Source organism: Patagioenas fasciata, chromosome 2 (genome assembly GCF_037038585.1).
Source record: "Patagioenas fasciata isolate bPatFas1 chromosome 2, bPatFas1.hap1, whole genome shotgun sequence".
In the NCBI taxonomy this organism is placed as follows: domain Eukaryota; kingdom Metazoa; phylum Chordata; class Aves; order Columbiformes; family Columbidae; genus Patagioenas; species Patagioenas fasciata.
In genome coordinates, this window is record NC_092521.1 from 159,203,984 (window position 1) to 159,224,329 (window position 20,346).

At 35.7% G+C, this 20,346-nt stretch overlaps 1 protein-coding gene across 1 annotated transcript in view; it reads left to right on the forward strand.

Annotated features, from left to right (window-relative positions):
* Positions 1-20,346, forward strand: part of PTPRN2 (protein tyrosine phosphatase receptor type N2) — a 651,416-nt gene that overhangs the window by 282,532 nt on the left and 348,538 nt on the right. Inside the window, 1 exon segment of the mRNA XM_065830742.2 lies at positions 7,391-7,470. Coding sequence (XP_065686814.1) covers positions 7,391-7,470 — 80 coding nt within the window.

A 20,346-nucleotide genomic window follows, 5' to 3' on the forward strand; every position in this document is an offset into this window, starting at 1 on the left:
TGATTAGCATCCTAGTAGGCAAATTTTACACGTGATTTCAACGAGCTCCACTAACAACAAAGGTGTGCAGAAGGTAAGTAGACCTCAAGTCAGTAAAATGCATTGAATGCTTACTGGCTAAAAATTAAAACTGTCTGCTGTTCATGTACCAGGCAGAATGCTAGAAGATATGAACAAGAAGAATGGAAATAGAAACAGAATACAATTATCTTCTGTTACTCTTTTTTTAATACTCTTAACATTTTTATCCTTAAGCTTAATTTTGGGGGAGTGAAAGAAAAATCACTGTACATCTAAGCAGCATGTTGAGACCATTTTTCCATTCTCTCAGGGTCCAAACACTCTTTTGCTGTAAAAATTTATAGCACTTGTATGGTTTGTTCTTTTAAATACTGTAATTAAGAATCTTATTTGCATGGCAGGCAAAGCTGGCAACTTTCATGTACTCAGCGTGGTGAAAATGTCAAGTTTCATGGCTTATGACAGATTAATAGAAAAATTATTTTAAAACTCTGCAAATTATTCATAGATATTGAGTAATCATCAGAAGTTGCATTTTATGAAGAATAAAAATAGGACAAATGGAGTGTGGCATCAATCTTTAAATTGAGTGTTGTCCGTTTTTTAAATCATTTAAATTGTAGGCTTAGCAAAATAATCTTCACCTGAGATGAAGTGAGTTGTGAAATCTTAAAAATACTCTTTCATCATCTTTTGCATGGTAAATTAGTGTTCAGTGTATTTAGCACAGTTTTGATGTGCATGGATTAAATAAGTAATATAAAATGAATGATTAACATAAAATTAAAGATCCATATTGGTTGGTATCAGAAACTCACCAAACATGGGCTGCTGTTGTTGGAAAGCATCCTTTTCTGGACCAGTCACCCCTTTTCTGTGACTTTACTGTTGAAATTATTCTGATGACAGAAGTGCATCGGTCAGAATACATTTTGTTATTTGGACACCCTGTACTGCCATCTTCTCTCCCCCTGAAACAATTCTCCATGAAATCACTCTACAGCACTGATTGTTCCAGGGGGATAGAAGAGGACGATTCCAGGTGTCCAAATAATTGTGTGATTTATGGAGGCTGTATGTACCTTGCAGAGGTAAGTCTGAGCTGCAACCATCAAATAGGACAAGGGGTAATGGCTTTAAACTAAAAGACAGAAGATTCAGGCTAGAGGTGAGGAAAAAAAATTGTTGAAATGGGGGTAGTAGAATACCAGAACAGGTTGCCCAGAAAGGTGGTGGATGCCCCATCCCTGGAGACATCCCAGACCAGGCTGGACGGGGCTCTGAGCAACCTGAGCTGGGTGAAGATGTCACTGCTTACAGCAGGGGGTCGCTTGGAAGGTTCCTTCTCTGATTCAATGATTCTATGAAATCCAGACCTAAGTTTTGTTTCCACATAGTTACATTTTCAAGATGTGATTGCTCTGAGACTGCCATTCCTTCTAATCTTTGTGGTTTAATCTGTTACACTTCACCTAGCTGCACTATGTAAACCATTCTAATGAAATGCAAGTGGTGGTAGAAAATCAGCCACTAACTGGTGAGTACCATGTTTAGTGCCCTTCCCTTAGCAGGGATTTTGCTTTTTCATCTTTAGTACTTGATCATTTTCAGGCATAAGATGTGATGTTATTACAACAAACTTTCTCTATGCTAGCTCTGTGTTTAGTACAGGACCACATTTCTGTACACAATCATGCAAACAGTTCATGCTTAGAGTATGTAAAGGATATAAATATGAATAGATAATATATTTTTGGCTGTATTTCAGTACATTGTGGAACACTGTCTTTCTGCAGTCTAAGGAGAGTATTAAGTGTTTCCAGGGAAGGGCTCAAGAAGCTCAATTTGCTAAAACAGATAAAGATGTTTTAATTGATCACTGGTTGTAAGTACATACATGTCAATAGAAATGTGAGAATACATACAGCTGTACATTGACATTTGTTGAGGTGCAATCTTTGAACAGTAAAGATACCAAAGAGTGAAAGGTGTGTCCCATTTTAGTATTAAGTCTGGCTGATGATCAGTGTACTCTGCTCAACAGTTCAGGGAAGTTATTTTCTCGTAGGTCAGGCTAGAGCACGATATGTTCCTGACAGATTTCCTGAATCTTTGGAGTTTAGTCAGGTACCTGTGTATGTAATATAAATAGAGTATAATGCAATGATCCACAAAATTAATTTTGGTTAAAATTTCAGGTCAAAAATATTGATGAAACCTGAATCAAGTGGTCAATGGATTTACAGCTGGTCTGAGTAAAAGGAGGAGAACAAAATAGCCAGCATACACTTCTCCATCCATTTATGAATTATGGGACAATGACCAGCTGCAATTTTTTGACTTTGCTTTACTCAATAAATCATGTTGTATGAACATACTGTATAAAAAAATGCCTTTTCTAATCCTGTGCTTTTTCCCATTAATTTGATCTGGCATAAGTATGTTTCTATACCTATATATAAATAATATGTAACACATTTACAGTATTATGAGCATTTTAGTTCTTCCAAAATTGTGGAGGTGAAAAGGAGGCTTCATTGCAATATAAACAATGGACATAAGCTTCAAATTCCTAACACAGTAAGCAGAGAAATGTGTACACATTGCAAGTCATTAGTTCAAGCCCACCAAACATTTCCTGAGACAATTACCTTCATTGCTATAAAATTTACTTTGTGCAATCCTCTGGAGCGTTACTAATTGCTTTTCTTAACCTCCAGAGATTAAAGGATTTTGAAATGAACATATAGACAAGTAGTGACTCTAATTTCAAATCTAAGCTTTATTGAGGCAAGCTCTGTTTTATGAAATAGGGTCATTAAGAGAATGTTTAATGTTGGAAATATCCAATCCTGATCTCCTCATCTTCCTCCAATCTTGAGAAATTGCACTTTGCCTCTATTTTTTAAAAATGCAGTGCAACCTCAACTCATTTCCATCTGGCATCAGCTCTATGTCTCATCTTCAAGGATACACATAACCATGTTGGCACTTGTTTCTCAAATCCTTTTCCACTAGGGGGTATGATAGACTGTGACTGCATTTCACACTAAACCTTCTGTATGACATTGTAATACTAAAGTGTACACACATGAGGGAGAAGATCAGGCATGCAAAGCTTGGTAGGTAATTTATGGAGATTTAAATCCTGTCATTCATAAATGTAATTATAACCTGAGGCTTAAAAGTGATATGGACCTTGCCATATTGACCATGCTCCGGCTCCGTGTATTCAGATCATTCATTTGTTGACAGGCAAAATGTAATAAGAATGTTGTTAGTCAGTAAAACAACTAATGAAAGGAAATCCTTCTTTTTTTCACAAATAATATTGTTTATTTCTCTGCATATTGTGCACCCTCCCACCTTCAGATGAGAAATATAAACCCAAGAGGAGGGGATATTATTAAATCAGCAATCAACCTTCGAGTCATTCTGGTATAAACACTGTAATTATTTCATCTCTAGTAAACAGAATATAAGACAACAGCACATAAGGGTGACAATTTGCAATATGCTTTGAATGTCTTTGTTAAAAAAAACTATTATGGCTGAAGGCAACATTATTGAAATTAAAAAAACCCCAGAAGTTGTGACAGCCAACAGAGGGGGTAATTAGTAAATTTCACATAATCAATTTAGCAGGTCATTGCAACAGAAATTATGTTTTGCTTTGGAAGAAGTCACCATTTATTAGCCTTTAAGCCAGACCTGCTTACCTTTATTAAAAAAAAATGCATAACAAAGTATTAGAAAACAAAATGTAATAATATGGTCCAGATGCCTTCTAAAACTCACAGTCTTCTCTTATTTAGCTAAGTGTAAGTTCACTTATGTCAGAAGAGTCAACTACAAATTTACACAGGTGTAATTGCAGCCACATGCAGCTTGGAGGGAAAAATAAAAAAATCTGTTATAAAACATTACTTTTCTAGATTAAAAGTGTTACCGTCTAAAATTTTAGATCTCGATTGCTGCAGATGCATGTCTGAGGTGTAGGTTACGTTTCAGCCTGGACGTTGCGTTTTCCATTTCTGATTGCTTTTCCCTGCACAGCTGGCTGAGCGCTGGTGAGATGGAGCTGCCAGGCAGGAGGGATGGCCCCGCTACCGCCAGCATCCTCTCTCCCTCCCTCCCTCCCTCCTCTGTGGGAATGGTTTGTTTGCAATTCGTCAGGTCATAAACAATCCTGTGCACTTCAGTGAGCCTCCGTATTGCGAGTGATGTAAAGACAATTGCCATTAATATTAGCTAGGCTTCAGAGGGTTTGACAGCCGCACGAAGAAGCGGTCTCATCTATCTAATTTAAAGTTTCTGGTTAGGAAGTATCAGGGGTGCATTTTATTCATCTTAGAACCTTTTTTCAGGCTGGTTGCCCTCTTGTTAAAAAGTATTTTAAAAAAATATTTTGCAGTCAAATAATTACCGGTTTTGTTTAAATGTTCTCGTCCAACACATAACGAACAGTGAGGAATTCCCCAAAGGGCATCTATTGTTATTGAAATGTTTATTTATTGAGTGCTTTTGCCAGAAGCCCCCCATGAGAAAAATCTCATTTTATGAGCTCCTGAAGCAGTCAGTTCCCAAAACATTGAGCACAAATGCAATTTAGACCGAGTAATCTCAAGGTCTTTTGTTTGCTTTTAAATAAACAGCAGAATTCCAATATGCAAAGAGTTGTGACAAGAGCTGCTTTACTTTCTATATTTTGTAGATATTCCTAGTGAAGCTGTGCTTATGTGGTGCTCAGGTGATTCCTTATGTTCAAGCATTCAATTGCTACCATAGAGAAAAACAGTATTCCACATAGCAATATATGAGTGGGTTTTTAAAATTATTCTGAGATTTCTTCTTTCTTGAAAAAGAATGGTGTTAACCTGATATCACTGCACTTCCATAAGGATTTTTTTTCCCCACCCTGTGTTTTGCTCTTTGCATCCATATGTTTTTATCTTTGGCTGTAAGGAGAAATGATAGTGCTTGTGACAACATGTATGTGGACATGACTCAGATCCTGTTGTGTTCCTGGATTAGTGCCATGGTCCCTGCCAGGCTTCACCCCTCTCGCTGCCTGGGCTGGGTCACTGAAATGATCCCACTTTAATCTGTACAATTTGAATGATGCCATTAAGTGCACAACTGCAGTGAGCAGGGCAGGAGGACACCTGAGTGGGGAGTGAGCTCTGGGCTAGAGACAGAAGCAAATAATACATGCAAGGGAAGGAGAGCAGGAAACTTTGTGTCTTTGCTGATAAAGCCAAACTGTAACTACACCACGCTTGAAAGTTTACGTTAGTTCCAGGTTCACGGCTATGATGGAATATACAGTGTAGATTTGAGGGGAATATCTGAATACTTTTTTCAGCCTACCCTTGTCACGGGATAGCTGTGTTCTGGATTGGTGCCTGCTTTTATTTAAAGCAGACTGCTAATTACACCTGCAGTGTATGAGCAGCCAAAGAGGAATCATCATTTCTCTTAAGCTGGCAATGCAGAAAGAAGAACAGCACAACAGTAGTTAAATTCAGTGTATAATATCATGAAACTCCCAGCTGCTTTTTAAAGTTGAATATCTCAGTGTTAGTGACAGAATTGGGGAATAACCTGAATTTTTTGTAAAGCAGTTGTCTCAAATAAAATATGCTTTTCAATTGTTGAGTATTGTAACCTAAAATATTACTTAAATGATGCCAATAAATGTTTTATAATTACCTAACATTATTAAAATACATTTCTTGATCATTAATGACTAGGGATCTGGAGTGCCCTTTACCAATAAAATCTCTGTGTTTTCTTTTTCTTGCCCTTCCCTAAGAGTATTTAGAAAAAAATGATGGATTAATGAAAGTTCCTATTAACTCTGGTATAAGATGTTCATAGTGCATGCTTTGCTAGAAAAAGACCAAAAGAATGCTTCCTAGGGTGTTTCTCTTTGTCATCTCGAAACAAAATAAGAATTTTTCTTCCTGAAGTGAAAGAAGTTTAAAGGTAATTCTGCCTAGGATATATGTGATGCAATTAAGCACACTTCCTTAAATGCCCTCTCCTGTATGAAAGCAAAATATCAAGATGTTAGTAGAAGAATAATTTAATACTTCAAGCCCTGCAACAAAAATATTTTCAGGTTATTTCTTTTATGTAGCAATTTTTCAGACATCATTCTTTCATAAGCCACAGCTGTAGGAGGTCAAACCGTGTTACATGTGTGGTCCCAGCCAATGTACTTCACCATTTAAGCAGGGTTGTTATTCATAGTATGAATGTAATTTTTTTCACTGTTTATATGAATAATAAAACCTTAGGAGCTCACGTAATACATACTATGTCTGTAAACTTTTATAATGGTGCCAATATTTGTCTTTGTTGAGCCCTTGTGCTCTTTCTCTCTGTAAATTATCGTATATTTTCTACAGTCTCTGGTTAACTGGACATTTTCCTCAAAAATACATTTACTATATATCCATGTGTGTAATTTTCTTATGTTTTCAATACATATGTACTTTATTATAGTTTTAAGGATATCAGAACTGAAATAAATTTATTTTTTTCGTCAGATATACATGTAAGTTGGATATTATTGGGGTGGGTGGAGAATAAATGAAACATTACATACATGGATTTATTTTTCTTTAAAAATACACAATGAAAGCTTTTTGCGAAATCCTGAACACTTTGCCATTCTTCATCTACCTAATCAGTACCTTCCTCTGTAAATGTCTCATATATTTTAATGCGAAAAAGAACCATCAAAGTACACCCAAAACGGTCACCAGAGAGTCAATCATTTCCCTTCATAAGTTATTCAAAGAGGTGATTACATCTGTTGTTAATAGATAAACACTTCGTGGTATCTTTCTGGTCAAAATCAGCCATTGGATCAGATATGTCCAAAATCTTTTCACCACACATATTTTTGCAGAATATGATCAAGATAAATATTCTGAGTTTCTTCCTTGTCCCTCTGACTTACAGTTGTGACAACAGGACTAGACGTGTATTGATGTTAGTCACATAAATTGTGAAACTATGTGTGATCTTTTTTGGCTGCTGAATTCCAGTGATGCTTTATGCTTTACTTTGGTGAATAACAATTTCAGTGCCTCCAGTTTGCCATTTTCATAACAAGAATGGTGTTTACAGGAGTGTTTTGAAGTTTAGTTAATGTCATTGAAATTCTTTCAGACAGGCACAAGATACACACAAGAAACCACAAGAGGTATAAAAATGTATGCAAATGTAGCTAATGAAGCAAGAGGAAGAGGGCTAAATGGTGTCTTAATAGTTTCTCCTTAAAAACCTATTTTGATAAGGAATATTATGCCATGTCTCTTGATTAAGAATCTTATGTTTTTTTAATAATCTCTTCCAGCGTGCTGGGACCAGCTGTGACCTTCAGAGTACACTCAAACCTCCAAAACATTTCAACTGCAGATGTTGCCAAAGCAGCAGGTAAGAGTCCTTGTTCTCCATTCCTAAACTGTGTCCTCCCATGTGTCCGCTTAGCGGGCAGTGGCCCTAGAAACTGCACAAGGACATCCTATTCTCCCAGGAAGATTGACATTTAAAGACGGAGACTGTCTAGAGGTGAGTGACACATAGGAAATTGGAGGGTAACATCTGAGTCAATTAAAACTACCTGAGACTTCCTTGTTTGTTGAGGAAGTGGATTAAATAGAGACTTATAGTCAAGGCCTAGCATGGTGAAAAAATCTTCAGTCTTGTAATGAACTCATAAAAAGAGATTGGCTATTTGTAAATGAGGATTTAACACCTTCGCTTTTACAATTCTTTTCAAGGAGCAAAAGAATTGCTACACCTTAGCCTTAATATTTGGATTAAAAGATAGTAGAACTATAACTTTGTTGGTGTGCTGCTTAGGCAGTTTCCATGATAAGTTAATCTTGAGAGTAAAAGTTGTATTTCTGGAGCTAAGCTACTTCTGAATAAGTAACACTGTTCCAAGGACTCTCATTGGCTTCTTGTCAACTTGGCTACTAACTGTATTATGGAGTTACTAGCTACAAGAGGTAATTTCTGCAAAGTAACTGAATTCATAAGTGATTTGCTTTCAAATTACCCAATTGGTAGGTTTTGAAGATGATTAGTAAACAAATTGCAATGTTGCTTGAAAACAGAAATTAAAGAATTCAATTTAAAACCCCCCAAAACTGTCCATTAACTTCCTTTTGCTTTCCCACAGATGAATTTAGCTATAGAAAGAACTGGGGTAGTTCCCATGCCAGAACTTTCCTTTACCGGACCCATTGGAGATGGGTCTTGTTAACTACTGTTTAGAGAGCAGGAAATGGGGTACCGTTTTCCTTAAAAGGGTTTAACATGCCAAAAAGCTGTAGTGCATACTGTCAAAATTAGAAAATTGCAATCAAGAAATTATTCATTATGTGACACCTGAATGTATATCATTTACATGGGAAAAATCAATATGGCTTTTTTACAGCAATGTCTTGTCTTGCAAATCTGTTGAATCTCTCTGAAGGGATCAACGAGCATGATGTAACTGGTAAAGCCTGTCTGGGTTGGCAAAGAATTTTGATGGTGTCTTTCACTAGAATTTTCTAAGGAAACTAATTGTTTCTAAGAATGTGGAATATAGAACGTGAAAATGGTGGATCACTAATTGGTCAAGAGCCAATAAACAGAGCTTAAGAATAAATTATTAGATCTCTAAAAGGCTAGAGATAGCAGAAAAGTGCAAGAATCTTCGCTGGGACAGTGACATTCAACATACTTATAAATGAGTTGGAAAAGAGGATGAACAGTGTGATGGGGAAGCCTACTGATGGTACTAATTATTCACAATACCAAAAGTGAAAGTTGATCTTAGAAATGTACAGACTGAGTGACGGGACTCAAAATGGCGGATGAAATGAATTGTAAATTAGTGTAAAAAAAATGCATGTGGAGAAAATAATTTCTTTACCTATGAAGTTATAAGTCTAATTAGACCATTACTGCTTTGGAGTAAGAACTTAGTGTAGTAATAGATAATTGAATGAATACCGGTTGAACAAGGAAACTTCTTAAGAATTATGGGGAAAGGAATAGAAAACAACACAATAGCATTTGTCCTCGCATAAAACTATGGCTTGCCTGTATTTAAATACAACGTACAGCTCTGCTTCTCATACCTCAGAGAGGCTGGGAACTCTGGTTGAAATGCAGAGATTTGGAGAAAGGCAGAATGCATGGCTGTAAGTGTGGAATATCATCCAATAAGGCAGGAATCTTTATTTTGGAAAAGAAAAAAAAGATGAGTATGGAATTGTGAACATCTGTCAAGTCCAGAGTGACACAGTGAATATGAGTGGGGTTGTGCAGTGGCTCTTACAATGCAAGAATAGATGAAACTGGTAGAAAATGGGTTCAGAATGCAGTTTGTAGCTTTGACTTTTGTGGATAATGAAATTAACTTGTGTTCAAAAATGTACATGTGAAGAAGTGTGTGGAATAGACATTCACTGAAATTTAGTAAGTCCATAGAAACCTTCTGGAGGATCCTGATGCGCCTTGGCCTGTTCCTAGCAAGTATAAATACTGTGACTGATTTATTTCAGCAAAACTCAAGAATTAACGTTAACTTTTCTCTTACCCCTGGCATAAAAGTAGTTGTTTTCTACTTTCTTAACTTAAATATTGCTGGCTAAGTAGGGAGGTTGTGGGGACAAAAAGTGTTACCTCAGAGAGAGTTCTACAGATTCAGCAATTTAAACTACTATTTTATACTGTAATTTTATCTACTCTATATATTTGTATCCAGGCATTTCCTAAGTTCTGTGTGTTTAATACATTAAGATTTTCAGGTTTTCATGGCTGCAGAAAGAAGTTTGTAGGAGCCTTACGTCAGCTGCTCTTGATATTTCACCATGGCTGCAGTATTGTTATAACTAAACCTTGTGTTTGCTTTTCATAAAACAAACAAAACCCCCAAAAACCCCAAATCAAACCCAAACAAAAACCAACCAACCAACAAGAACACAACAACAACAAAACCCAACACCGTCCACCCAAAGCCCCCCATCACAACAGAACACACTCACAATTCTATCCATCCATCAAACATTTTAAATTTTAAAAGTATGTAATTTTGCTTTCTAACCTATAAATAAGGTTGTAGTAGCTTGGCAAGGTAGTCACTCATCAGTTCATTTATTCTCAATAAACTTTGTACTTGCAGATCTCTGAAGCCGAAAATAAATTCAGTTAAAAGATCAACAGCAATATGTACGTAAAGAATTTTGTCAGGATTTAGTTGTAATTAGAAATTTTTAAAGTCAGCAGTATGTTGAAGAAAAGCATTCAAAAAACTTAATTTACCCAAGAAAACCAAAGCAGAATAAATCTGTGTGTACTTCCAGGGTAGGCACAAGTAAATGCATTACTCCATGGTGTATTGCTATTAGGTAATTTGACATTCATCCAGGAACTCTGGAAACAAATCTTGTTTACAGAAAATGACCAAACTGACAGAAGAATTTCACTGTCCATCATGTCCCTAGAAACAAAAACAGTTTAGAAATGCAGGTAATCAGATGCAATAGTAATCATGGGAATGTAAATTATCTGGATTTGCAAAAAGGAATTTATTTGTGTAGATGTTATGTACATGCATGTCTCACTAATACCACAGGAACAATTTCTATGCAGGAGTTTGATCTTCTTATTCATGCAGTATAGATTTTTCTAACCAAAATGAATAAATTGCATATTTTCCGTGTATTATTTAGGTTTAAGTATAGGGTACTACGTTTAAAGTTTTCAATCTTCCTCTGTGGAATTTGGCACATGTGCAGGTTAGAAAAGGCATGGGATTGTTCAGCAATTTTGCAAACAGATGAATGATTTAGAATATCTAGTAAAAAAAGTTAGAGATATAGACATATGATAATAAAAATGGTTTCCTGTGTTTTCTGGGATTTCGAGATTCATTCTTCTTGGTGTACACAAGACCCAGCTTGAGGAAATATAAAGCTCTCTAAAATCCTCAGCCATGTTCTTGCTGATAAAACTTTTTTTTTTCCCCAGTAATCCACAGTTCCAATTCTGTGTAAATGTTTTGATTTTTTTCCCCCAGTTTCTAGGGCTACATAATTATATGAGAAAGCTGACAACAGAGTAATTTAAAGTTGTGAATAGCTTGCTTTCTCACATTAACAATACCTTTATTTGCTCTTTGACTACTGAGCAGAAGGGCAGCCCAGGTTTTGCCAGCGTCGCATGCTTTGACATTCATAATATAAAACATATCTTGCATCAAGTAGCTGTCCTCTGGCCTATTGCTGTTTAATAAGTCAGGCTCTGTGGTGCAGTGTAATTTCATCTCAACGTTTTGAAGAAATAAACTTTCTCTAGACATAGATGACCTGCTCTAGAAGTAATTACACTTGGCACATGACATCATTTAGACAAATGAATGTGGATTTCATTTCTCTTCAGTTTAAAGGTTAGGAGAAATCTATCAGTGAACAATTATCTGCAAGATAACTCTGTTTATATAAAATTGCAATATAGTCAATATAGTAATGAGCAATGAGTTTGATTTTATACAGCTTTATAAGTACTCCAGAATCCCGTTGTTTATGCAAGCCATGTATACTAACAGTGATAATTAGAAAAGAGGAACCTGCTGAAGTTTCTGAGCATAGGATTTTAGTATCAGATGGCTGTAATGATCATTTATATACTGCACACATGAAAAAGGGATGCAGGAGAGAAGAGTCCTTGTGCACAGACACTCAGCATTGCTTAAATGAAATTAAAGCACTTGCTTATGTGTAGCTGCAGCCTTTCACTAGTTAGAATCATGGTTACATTTTTCTGGTATTCTATTAGCATACAACAGTTTAGACAATATAAAAACTGAAGAGTGAAAAGCAAGGGGATGTATGCATAATGTAAATCATATTAGTGATAAGGGACAGATAACAGAGCAAAAAGCAATGCATAACCGGACAGTGAGGAAATAATAGGCCTTGTATGCAGGTTCTTGTGTATAAGATGTATTGTGATGTACACCATTGTGGAGAGTCAGAAATCTTGATTTCATATTTTAAAATATGAATTTTGAAGATGCAGTAGAATATCAAGACTATATATTTTTTTTTTCCTAGATTCCTTTAACTTTTAGCTAAGCTATTGATTTGGTTTGATTTTTTTTGTTTGTTTGGTTTTGTTTGTTGGTGTTTTTTTTTTTTAATTTTGCTGTTACTTTGCTGGTGAAGCCCACATTTTCACAAAGTGCATGGCTGATAGGGAATATTAATCATAACTTAGGGAATGAGGTGTTGGATCATATCACCTTGTTGTCTAAAAGTTATTTCTCTGCCAGCTTTCTAATTCTGCAAAAAAAAGAATTCCACTGAAACAAACTCCCACAAATATAAAAATACTGTATTATCATTAAAATCTAATGAAAAAGCTAATTTGAGTAAAGATGCTGCCTCAAAAGCATTGGAAAAAGTTAAAAAAATACATATAGAATCCTTTAGCAGTTTTAAACAATGGCAAATGATTAAATTTGTAAACTTACAGATTTGAGATTTGTCACCTACCAATTTTGGTCATGTCCCAGCTGTGGTGAAATATCCATGGCAACAAATATTGCAATGGAACTTCTTGACATCGAAACTGAATGTTTTTCGCTAAGATTGCAGCTGTAAACAGACAAAACATCATCCCTAAAACACTGAGAGTTAACTTACCCCATCTGATTATTTAAGGTGATGGTGTCTTATTGGTTTGGAGTGGTCCAAGATATCACAGTTTTCATCTTGATTAGGATACCTAAATGGCCGGTTGTATTAGTGACCCTGGATTGAGTTGGTGAAGAGGGTATTTATGCCATATTCTTGCTCTGATATGTTTCTGTTGCTTGACAAGTCTGAGCTGTGTTTATAGGCATCAAAACTTACTCTTCTAAATATGTAGGCTTAAGTAGCTAAATCACAGGTCTAATTACAAGGGCTCTTGGTTCTCATCACACCCTACAAACCTTCAATGACCTTGGACAGTTAGCAGGATCGAAATACAGAATTTTCTGATGAACAAGAAATATAAAATTCAGAGATTCCAGACAGTGAAACAACTCACCTGAGTTAAAAAAAAAATAAAAAAAAAGATTCCATGTTCTTCTTCAGCTTGAATGTAGTGGCGAGGAACCTGCCTTACACAGTCACTGCAGAAATCTGTTTATTTCTCCTGTTTCTTAAGCACATTCAGCAAAATCGCAGCTTTGTCACACATACAATCTGGGCCCTGTTAGAAAGGGCAGAGCCTCTAGCATGAACATATTTTGATTTTCTTATAAATTTAGTGCTACAAATATCCATTATAAATATATTTTAAGTGACTTAACTGTGAAAGTGCAAATGGTTGGTTAAAGCTGTAGTCCTTAGACGCATTTTTTAGCTGTTTGCAGCAATTGCTTGTGTTAGCCTTCAGTATAACTGAAGTATACATTTCAACTTTTAGAAGATCAAATGTAAGTGTAAAATGTTGCAAATGAGTTATATGACTTCTATGCATTCTAGTGATGAAATGCAGTCCTCTTTTTATTGGTCAAATGGAGTTATCTTTCCAGCTTGCTGCATAATAGAAATAAATATAATAAAAAGCACATGTATGGCATAAATGCTTGCATACCTCTCAATTTCGTGGTCTGAAATTTGGCAAAACATGGCACAGAGGGAAGATAATTTCCTCAAGATTAGAGAATCAATTCATGAGGGCCTGGTACGGAAGTGAAATTGAATGTTCTAGGAATGCTGCAGAAGCTCCCTGTGCTCTCTGGCCAGTAAGTATTGACCATACCAGCATTGTTGAGAGAAACATGATAACTGGATATTATCATCCATTATTAGGAAGGAAAGTTTTCTAGGAGGTTCTCAGGAGAATGAGAGAGAACTGTCTTCAAATTTACCTTCATATAATGTAGCTCTTTATCTTCATACAATAAAACTATATGTGATGTGTATATGTGAAGAATATATAAATGTGAAGGAGGGACACTAAGAGAAGCAATAGCAGAACAATGAGGAATAAATCAGCAACTGTGAGAACAAGATTATGTAACGTTTTATTTACCTATTAATATATTTAGTTAAAAGCATGTTTAGAATAATTGTTATTGCTGATTCACATCTTATAAGCATTTTGTTTCCATGGGGGAATTTGAACAAAAACTGTGAAACATCATTTAGGGTAGTGATTGTGGAATGCTGGTCATTTTCACTTGTGGTTAAGCTGTCTGGCCTTTGTTTCTTTTTAGAACATGGTTGATTAATTATTGAATGTTCTTTGCATAATATGTTTCACTAAACTACGTGTAACCTGGGAATGTATTATTCCTTGTACTGCTGCTTTTGCTGTTGTACTGAAACTTGGCAATGACTATTTTGTTGTTTTGGTTTTTGTGGCAACTGTCAGTGCCGATGAGTTCTATATCATCAGAAGCAGGAAACTTCAATTTATGGTTGATAAGTTTTTGTTTTCTCTAAGAAGTCCTTGTTCTCACTAATGGCTATAACCAGCCTTGCTTGGCTTGTTGCTTTTTGGCGTAAGCATTGCGTGTCTTGTGAGAAGTCTCAGAAAGATGAACTCTGTGGCTTCAGTCACAATCGTGTGTGCTGGTGTACTGTCTTGGTGTCCTTTTCCTGCCCTACAACCACAAGCACTAACAGTTGTTTTGAAAGTACTCATTGGCCAGTCATTGTCAGATCCCTAATTCAGCTGAGATGAGGTGAACAGAACAAGAAGAAAGTCTACAGCTGAATTCCTTCTCTCTGTCTAGATTTTTGTAGACCATGCATTTAGGTGTCTTTCTCTCTGAGATGGTAACAAAGAGTGCATTTATGAATAATTTGAAGTTCATCTTCGAAGCGAACTGACAGCTTCTGCGTTAGAAATTTTGAGCAACGTAGCCAGGGGACTGTGAGGTCCATCTGATTTCATTTTCTGTTGCCCTGGTTTAAGGAGGGTTACAATTCTTTAGTCTCTAATGTGAAATATAAAAGTTTGACAGCTCTTTTTCTGTTGATAGCTCTCTTGGTGCAAATCTTGATTTCTTCTACTCAGGCCTCCTTAGTTCACATTGTCCTTTTTCACCTCTTGACCCTTCTGTAGTTGATCAATTCCCTTTCACCTGCTGTATCGTCAAATCTATCTGAAGTATTTTCCTCAAATCCTACCATTGCTGAATAAAGGATGTCATTATATTTTTGAAGTATTATTCAGAATCTGAACTGTCTCCTGCACTGCCAATTGTCTGATAGAATGATTAATGAATGTTTGAAATAGCATTTCTTTCCCATCTTGTTCTTCTGTTGAAAAAACAAGTGAGTTTTAGCAGCTGTGGGGGGTGCTGCCATTTGGTAAATGTGCCTAAATCCTGAAGAAAGGCAAATGTCTTTGATTGTGATGCTTCCCCAGTTACTCCCTTCTAATTCTGATATTCATTGCTGTGATTAGTAAGGGTGGATTTTTTTTTAACATACATCTCTCTCCTCTAAAATAACGGTGAGTTATCTAATTTTAGAAAGAAATCATCTTGCTTTGGCACCACTTTGTGTTGTAACCAAAAACTTCAGAACTTCTTTTTGTCCACTCTGTAAAGTGCAATCTATTCCAGCAGAGAAATTCCTAAATGAAGCCTCTTAACTATTGGGAACTCTAAAGATAGTTTGTCATTTTATAGAATTGGGGAGGAAAACAAGCTAAGTAGGATTATGTAGCCACTGTTCTTCATTTAAAGCAATGGTGTTTCATGTCATCACATTCTGATGCGTAATTTTCAACACCCTTTCATAGAAAACCACCAGGTTGCTATTAAACTAAATGAAGGCAAGCACACCATTGGTGTAGTATATATGTTAATATTTCAGAAGACAGTAGCTGATACCTGAACCAGTCAGTTCTGTCAAAGGTTCAATGGAAAGGCCAGAGTTGACACTTAGAAAAATACATATCTGCAAAGATTGATTTGCAGCTATTCATGTGTTTCTGTTAACTGCTTTTTCTGAAATCTATAGGCAGACCTATGAAGACAGGTAAAAATTAGTTGTCTCTTAAATTAATTTATATCAGGATTTAATGGTTAATAATGATTTTAAAGTTGACTTTTTAAAAGAGCTCTCTGGTAATAGAACTAAATGCATTGTAACAGTGAGGGTAGAATTCATGTAACCCAGTTGCAGTTGTCTAAATTGCCTCTACATTCAAAGAAAAAAAAAAAAAAAAGAAATCATAGGAACATCATCATCATATAGAGATGCTTATCTTATGCATTTATGATAGGTGACTAAAGGTAGATAAGAGAAACCCATCACAGATACCACACAAATGTATAGATGTTGATGATGGGACTGCCATACATAAATACTACAGATAAATCCAGGAAGATTGGCTGAAGTCAGGATTGTAGAATTTAGTGCAGGGAAAGGTTTTCAGGCTCTTCCTCTGGTCCCTAGTTGGTAACGTATTAAAACATATATTTCTGTTGCTAAGTCTCTTAAGTCTTCTGGTGCAAATCCTCATTTCCTCGTCCTAAGCCTCCTTCATTCACATTGCCCTTTGGTAACATATTCAAAGCTCTTTAAGAATTCAAAATTAATTTAAGGTTAAGTAAATTTACAAAGATTTAAACTTTCATAAATATTACCACATATAATATTGTAAACCACCCAAACTCCTGCAGTCAGCTTGTTCACACCTACAGCTGGTAATGCCAAATGAAACTGTCATGTAGTGTAAGTGCAAAGTGGTTTTCTTTCAAGTCCAACAATTCTCCCAATGCATTCTTGACTGTGGAAGTGAAAAGTGTTTTTCCATATTAAACTTTCGACCTATTTCCTTTCACAGATGTTTCAAACAGACGTGTACATTTTAGAACAGTTTTCAGCTGATGTAAATCAACAGTTAGCTGCACTGAAGTCCATAGCACCGAGAAAGAGTGATTGAAATGAAGAGGTATTAATTTTTGTATAGCAGCAGTATTATGGGGTCCCACTGTGAACATGGAATCAAAAAGTCCCTATACTAAAATATTTGAGAACTAGATTTCATTCTAATTTAAATCAAAGCCAGCAGAGATCCCTAAACCTGAGACAACCTGCTTAATGTTGTATTTCATCATATTATTTAGCAAAATTGCTTCGCTTCAGTTTTGTTACAATAAGCAACACATTTTCTAGCAAAATGAAAATACATATGAAGTATAGCATATAAACAATAATACTTACAATTAGACATTTTTAAATGTTATAGTCCTTTAATAAAATTTTATGTAATTTTGTTCAGTGCACTTAAAAGACTATCTCTGCAGCAGATGCTAAGCACATTAAAAGAAATTATTTAGGAGTGTTACAGTAAGAAGAAATCTGGTAAGGCAGGTACACAAAAGGCACCTTTTGTGTAGAGAATAGGTAGGATGATCTAATTTTTGGGGAGGAATATGTGACTTGAATTTTTAGGTAAGCATAAATAAGGGAATTAAAGTACCCTTAATTTAGATCAGACAGTATTATAACCTAACCTTTACCTGGAAATGAACAGGCAGTACATTTTTTTCCATCCAGAAATCAGGCAGATTGATTGTAACTTTTGAAAGTTTGGAACAACAAGATAAACCTAAGAATTCCAAACTACACATGCAAATAAACATTAGGCACCATGTGGAACAGGGGATAATGCTCTATTTTAATTGGTACAAACAGGAAAATGTTCTCTAGCTGATACAAATAAATATCCTATTTTTAATAAATGAAACTGGATGATTAGCAACTTTGTGATTGTAAGTGATAGCTTTCATATCAGTGAAATAATAAAAAATGAAAAATAGCTGTTATTTAAAGCACGAGAAAAAAACCACAAAATCAATTACACACAGAATCATCTTAGAATCAGGCTGTCATCACTTTTTGCCGGAGAAAAGTAATAACATGAAAAGGCACTTCTCCAGAAACACGGTGTTTTGGTAACGGTGTGTAAGGGCAGCTGACCCAACCCTGGGAGCAATCTGTTCTCTTGGTAGAACACGATTTATGGGATGACGTCTTGGGGAGGAGGCACAAACATGACCTGGGATGAAAGAGCTGGGCTGAAAAAGGTTTAGTTAGGAGGTCCGGAGGATTCATGTGTTATCCCTCTTGAAAACAGCCACTTGCAGGACCTTCTGCTGCTGATAGCTCACGGAGGAATGTATCTGAGAGGGGAAATAACGAGCTCTTGACAGTGAGACAAGGAATTATTTGAGAGCTTTGGGGGAGTTTTTGAAGATAAGGGAAGTTTGCTGGCACTGCTCACAAGGGCGCACTTGTCAGAGGTATTCAGTCCTGTATTTTAACATTGCCTTCATTTTGAGCAGTCTTTCTCCCATGGATTGAAGGTTGCTCCAGCACCAGCTGCTGCTACCTGATAGCCTGCACAACTGTTACAGAATGTTGGGACTACAAGGCAAATCATCTGATGTTCATGAATTCCTTTTCTGGACTGTCTGTGGTCAAGAAAGTATTTTTATTTCCCCAGGTTTTCATGAACTCCAGGTATCAATTCTGACACATAAGATAAGATGGAGTCGGATTTATAGACCTTTGATCTTGTTTTTATTTGAAAATGTTGTTTTCCATTGTCTGACAAAAATTATATGCAGCATTTAGAGATTAATGACCATTGTAATAATCTGCAAATACTTAATCTTTCAAGCATTATATAGTCTTTAGGAGAATATGTTGAATCCTTTTGTTCTCTTTGGAAAATATTTTCTATGAAGGTGAACATTCCAGATTAAGAAAAATTGTATGGCTTTATGTTGGCGGAAGTCAAAAGACATGCCAGATTTAATCTAGCCATAGATTTTCAAGAACTACATGTAAATACTCTGTGCCTCTATTTTCTTGATTGGCATCCCAAAATACTACTAGGAAAAAGTTTTTTATGAAAATAAAAGCTATAGCATTTTTTAAGTCAATTCAGAGGTTAGACAATATGATGTTCTGTAGAACCATCATAATCATTTGTATGTTTTGTATTTTTTTCCTGGTTGCTTAAGTACAACAAAATCAGGATGGCAGCAATCATAAAATCTTTTTGGTTGAAAGACCCGTCTAGTGGGATGGGATTGGCTGGCAAGAGATCATCTCGTTGATATTTGATACTCTATTGAAAAAAAAAAAAAGACAGATGAGAAAAAAATGTGTATGCCAAAATCCAGAGGGTGCCTCTTGGCAAAGTTTTATAGACATTTTAGATCAGTAACAAGAAAAGGTAGGTAGCTACACCCCATTACTCCTTCCTAAACAGCCAGGTAATTACTTTTGGCATTTTGACAAGTGTTTGCTGGAATGAAGGTCAAAGCTGTCAGCACAGAAGATCTATGCTAATCTGCTCAGCTGGAGAAGACTCAGGTAGCTAATGTTTTGTAATTAGAAGTTGTGGAAACCTGTTTTCACTGTAGTTTTTTTGCTGAGTGTAAGTGAACTAATAATACAGAGTAATTTCACTTATCATAGTTTACAAAATTGGCTAGATGGGTGCTGAAGAATAAACATACAATGTGAAATTGCAGAAATATGGGAAAACAGATATCATGGTACAAATGAAATATATATTTATATGCACATACATGTATGTGTTGTGTTATATATATCCATTGTGCATATTATGTACACGTGTATTTGGCTAGGCATACACACAGAGGTGCTTAACACTAGTACTTTTAATTTACCTTGAAAAAACATTAATCATGAAAAGAAAAAAAAAAAGAGAAAATATGTATTTATTGTATTTGATAATGCTGCAAAATTTTGCTGGAAATTTCATACGCAAAAATTAAATGCATGCAAAAACCTCCAGTTTTTCTTTTGGAAGTTATCAATATCACTTCATTTATCGGTACTGTGTAAATGGATTCCTATCATGGATTTTAAACTGATAAAAGTACTTTAGCAAAATACAAGAAAACAAGCAAAAAAAACCCCAAACCAAATAAATATATTAAAACTATTATGAAAACAATGAAGATTTTTGTAAAACGTATGTTTTGTTTTGTAATGTTGGTTGCCTTTTCATAGTGTTTTAGTCCTGTTTTTAAAATGCTAAACTAAAAAAAATCTTTTCCTCTTTATTGTCCTATTCTTTCAGCTACGGAGATTTTGTGCATGTTTATGTGTCTAAGAGACAGAAAGAGATAAGCAGGCAGTTTTTCAGAGGAGCTCTGTGTGCTCAGCTATGGTCCAAAACCCCAGCTGAGACCTCTAGTCTGCAGTGATTTCACACACCTTTGCCTGTTCATTCCCTCTGATTCTGCTTCTTGAA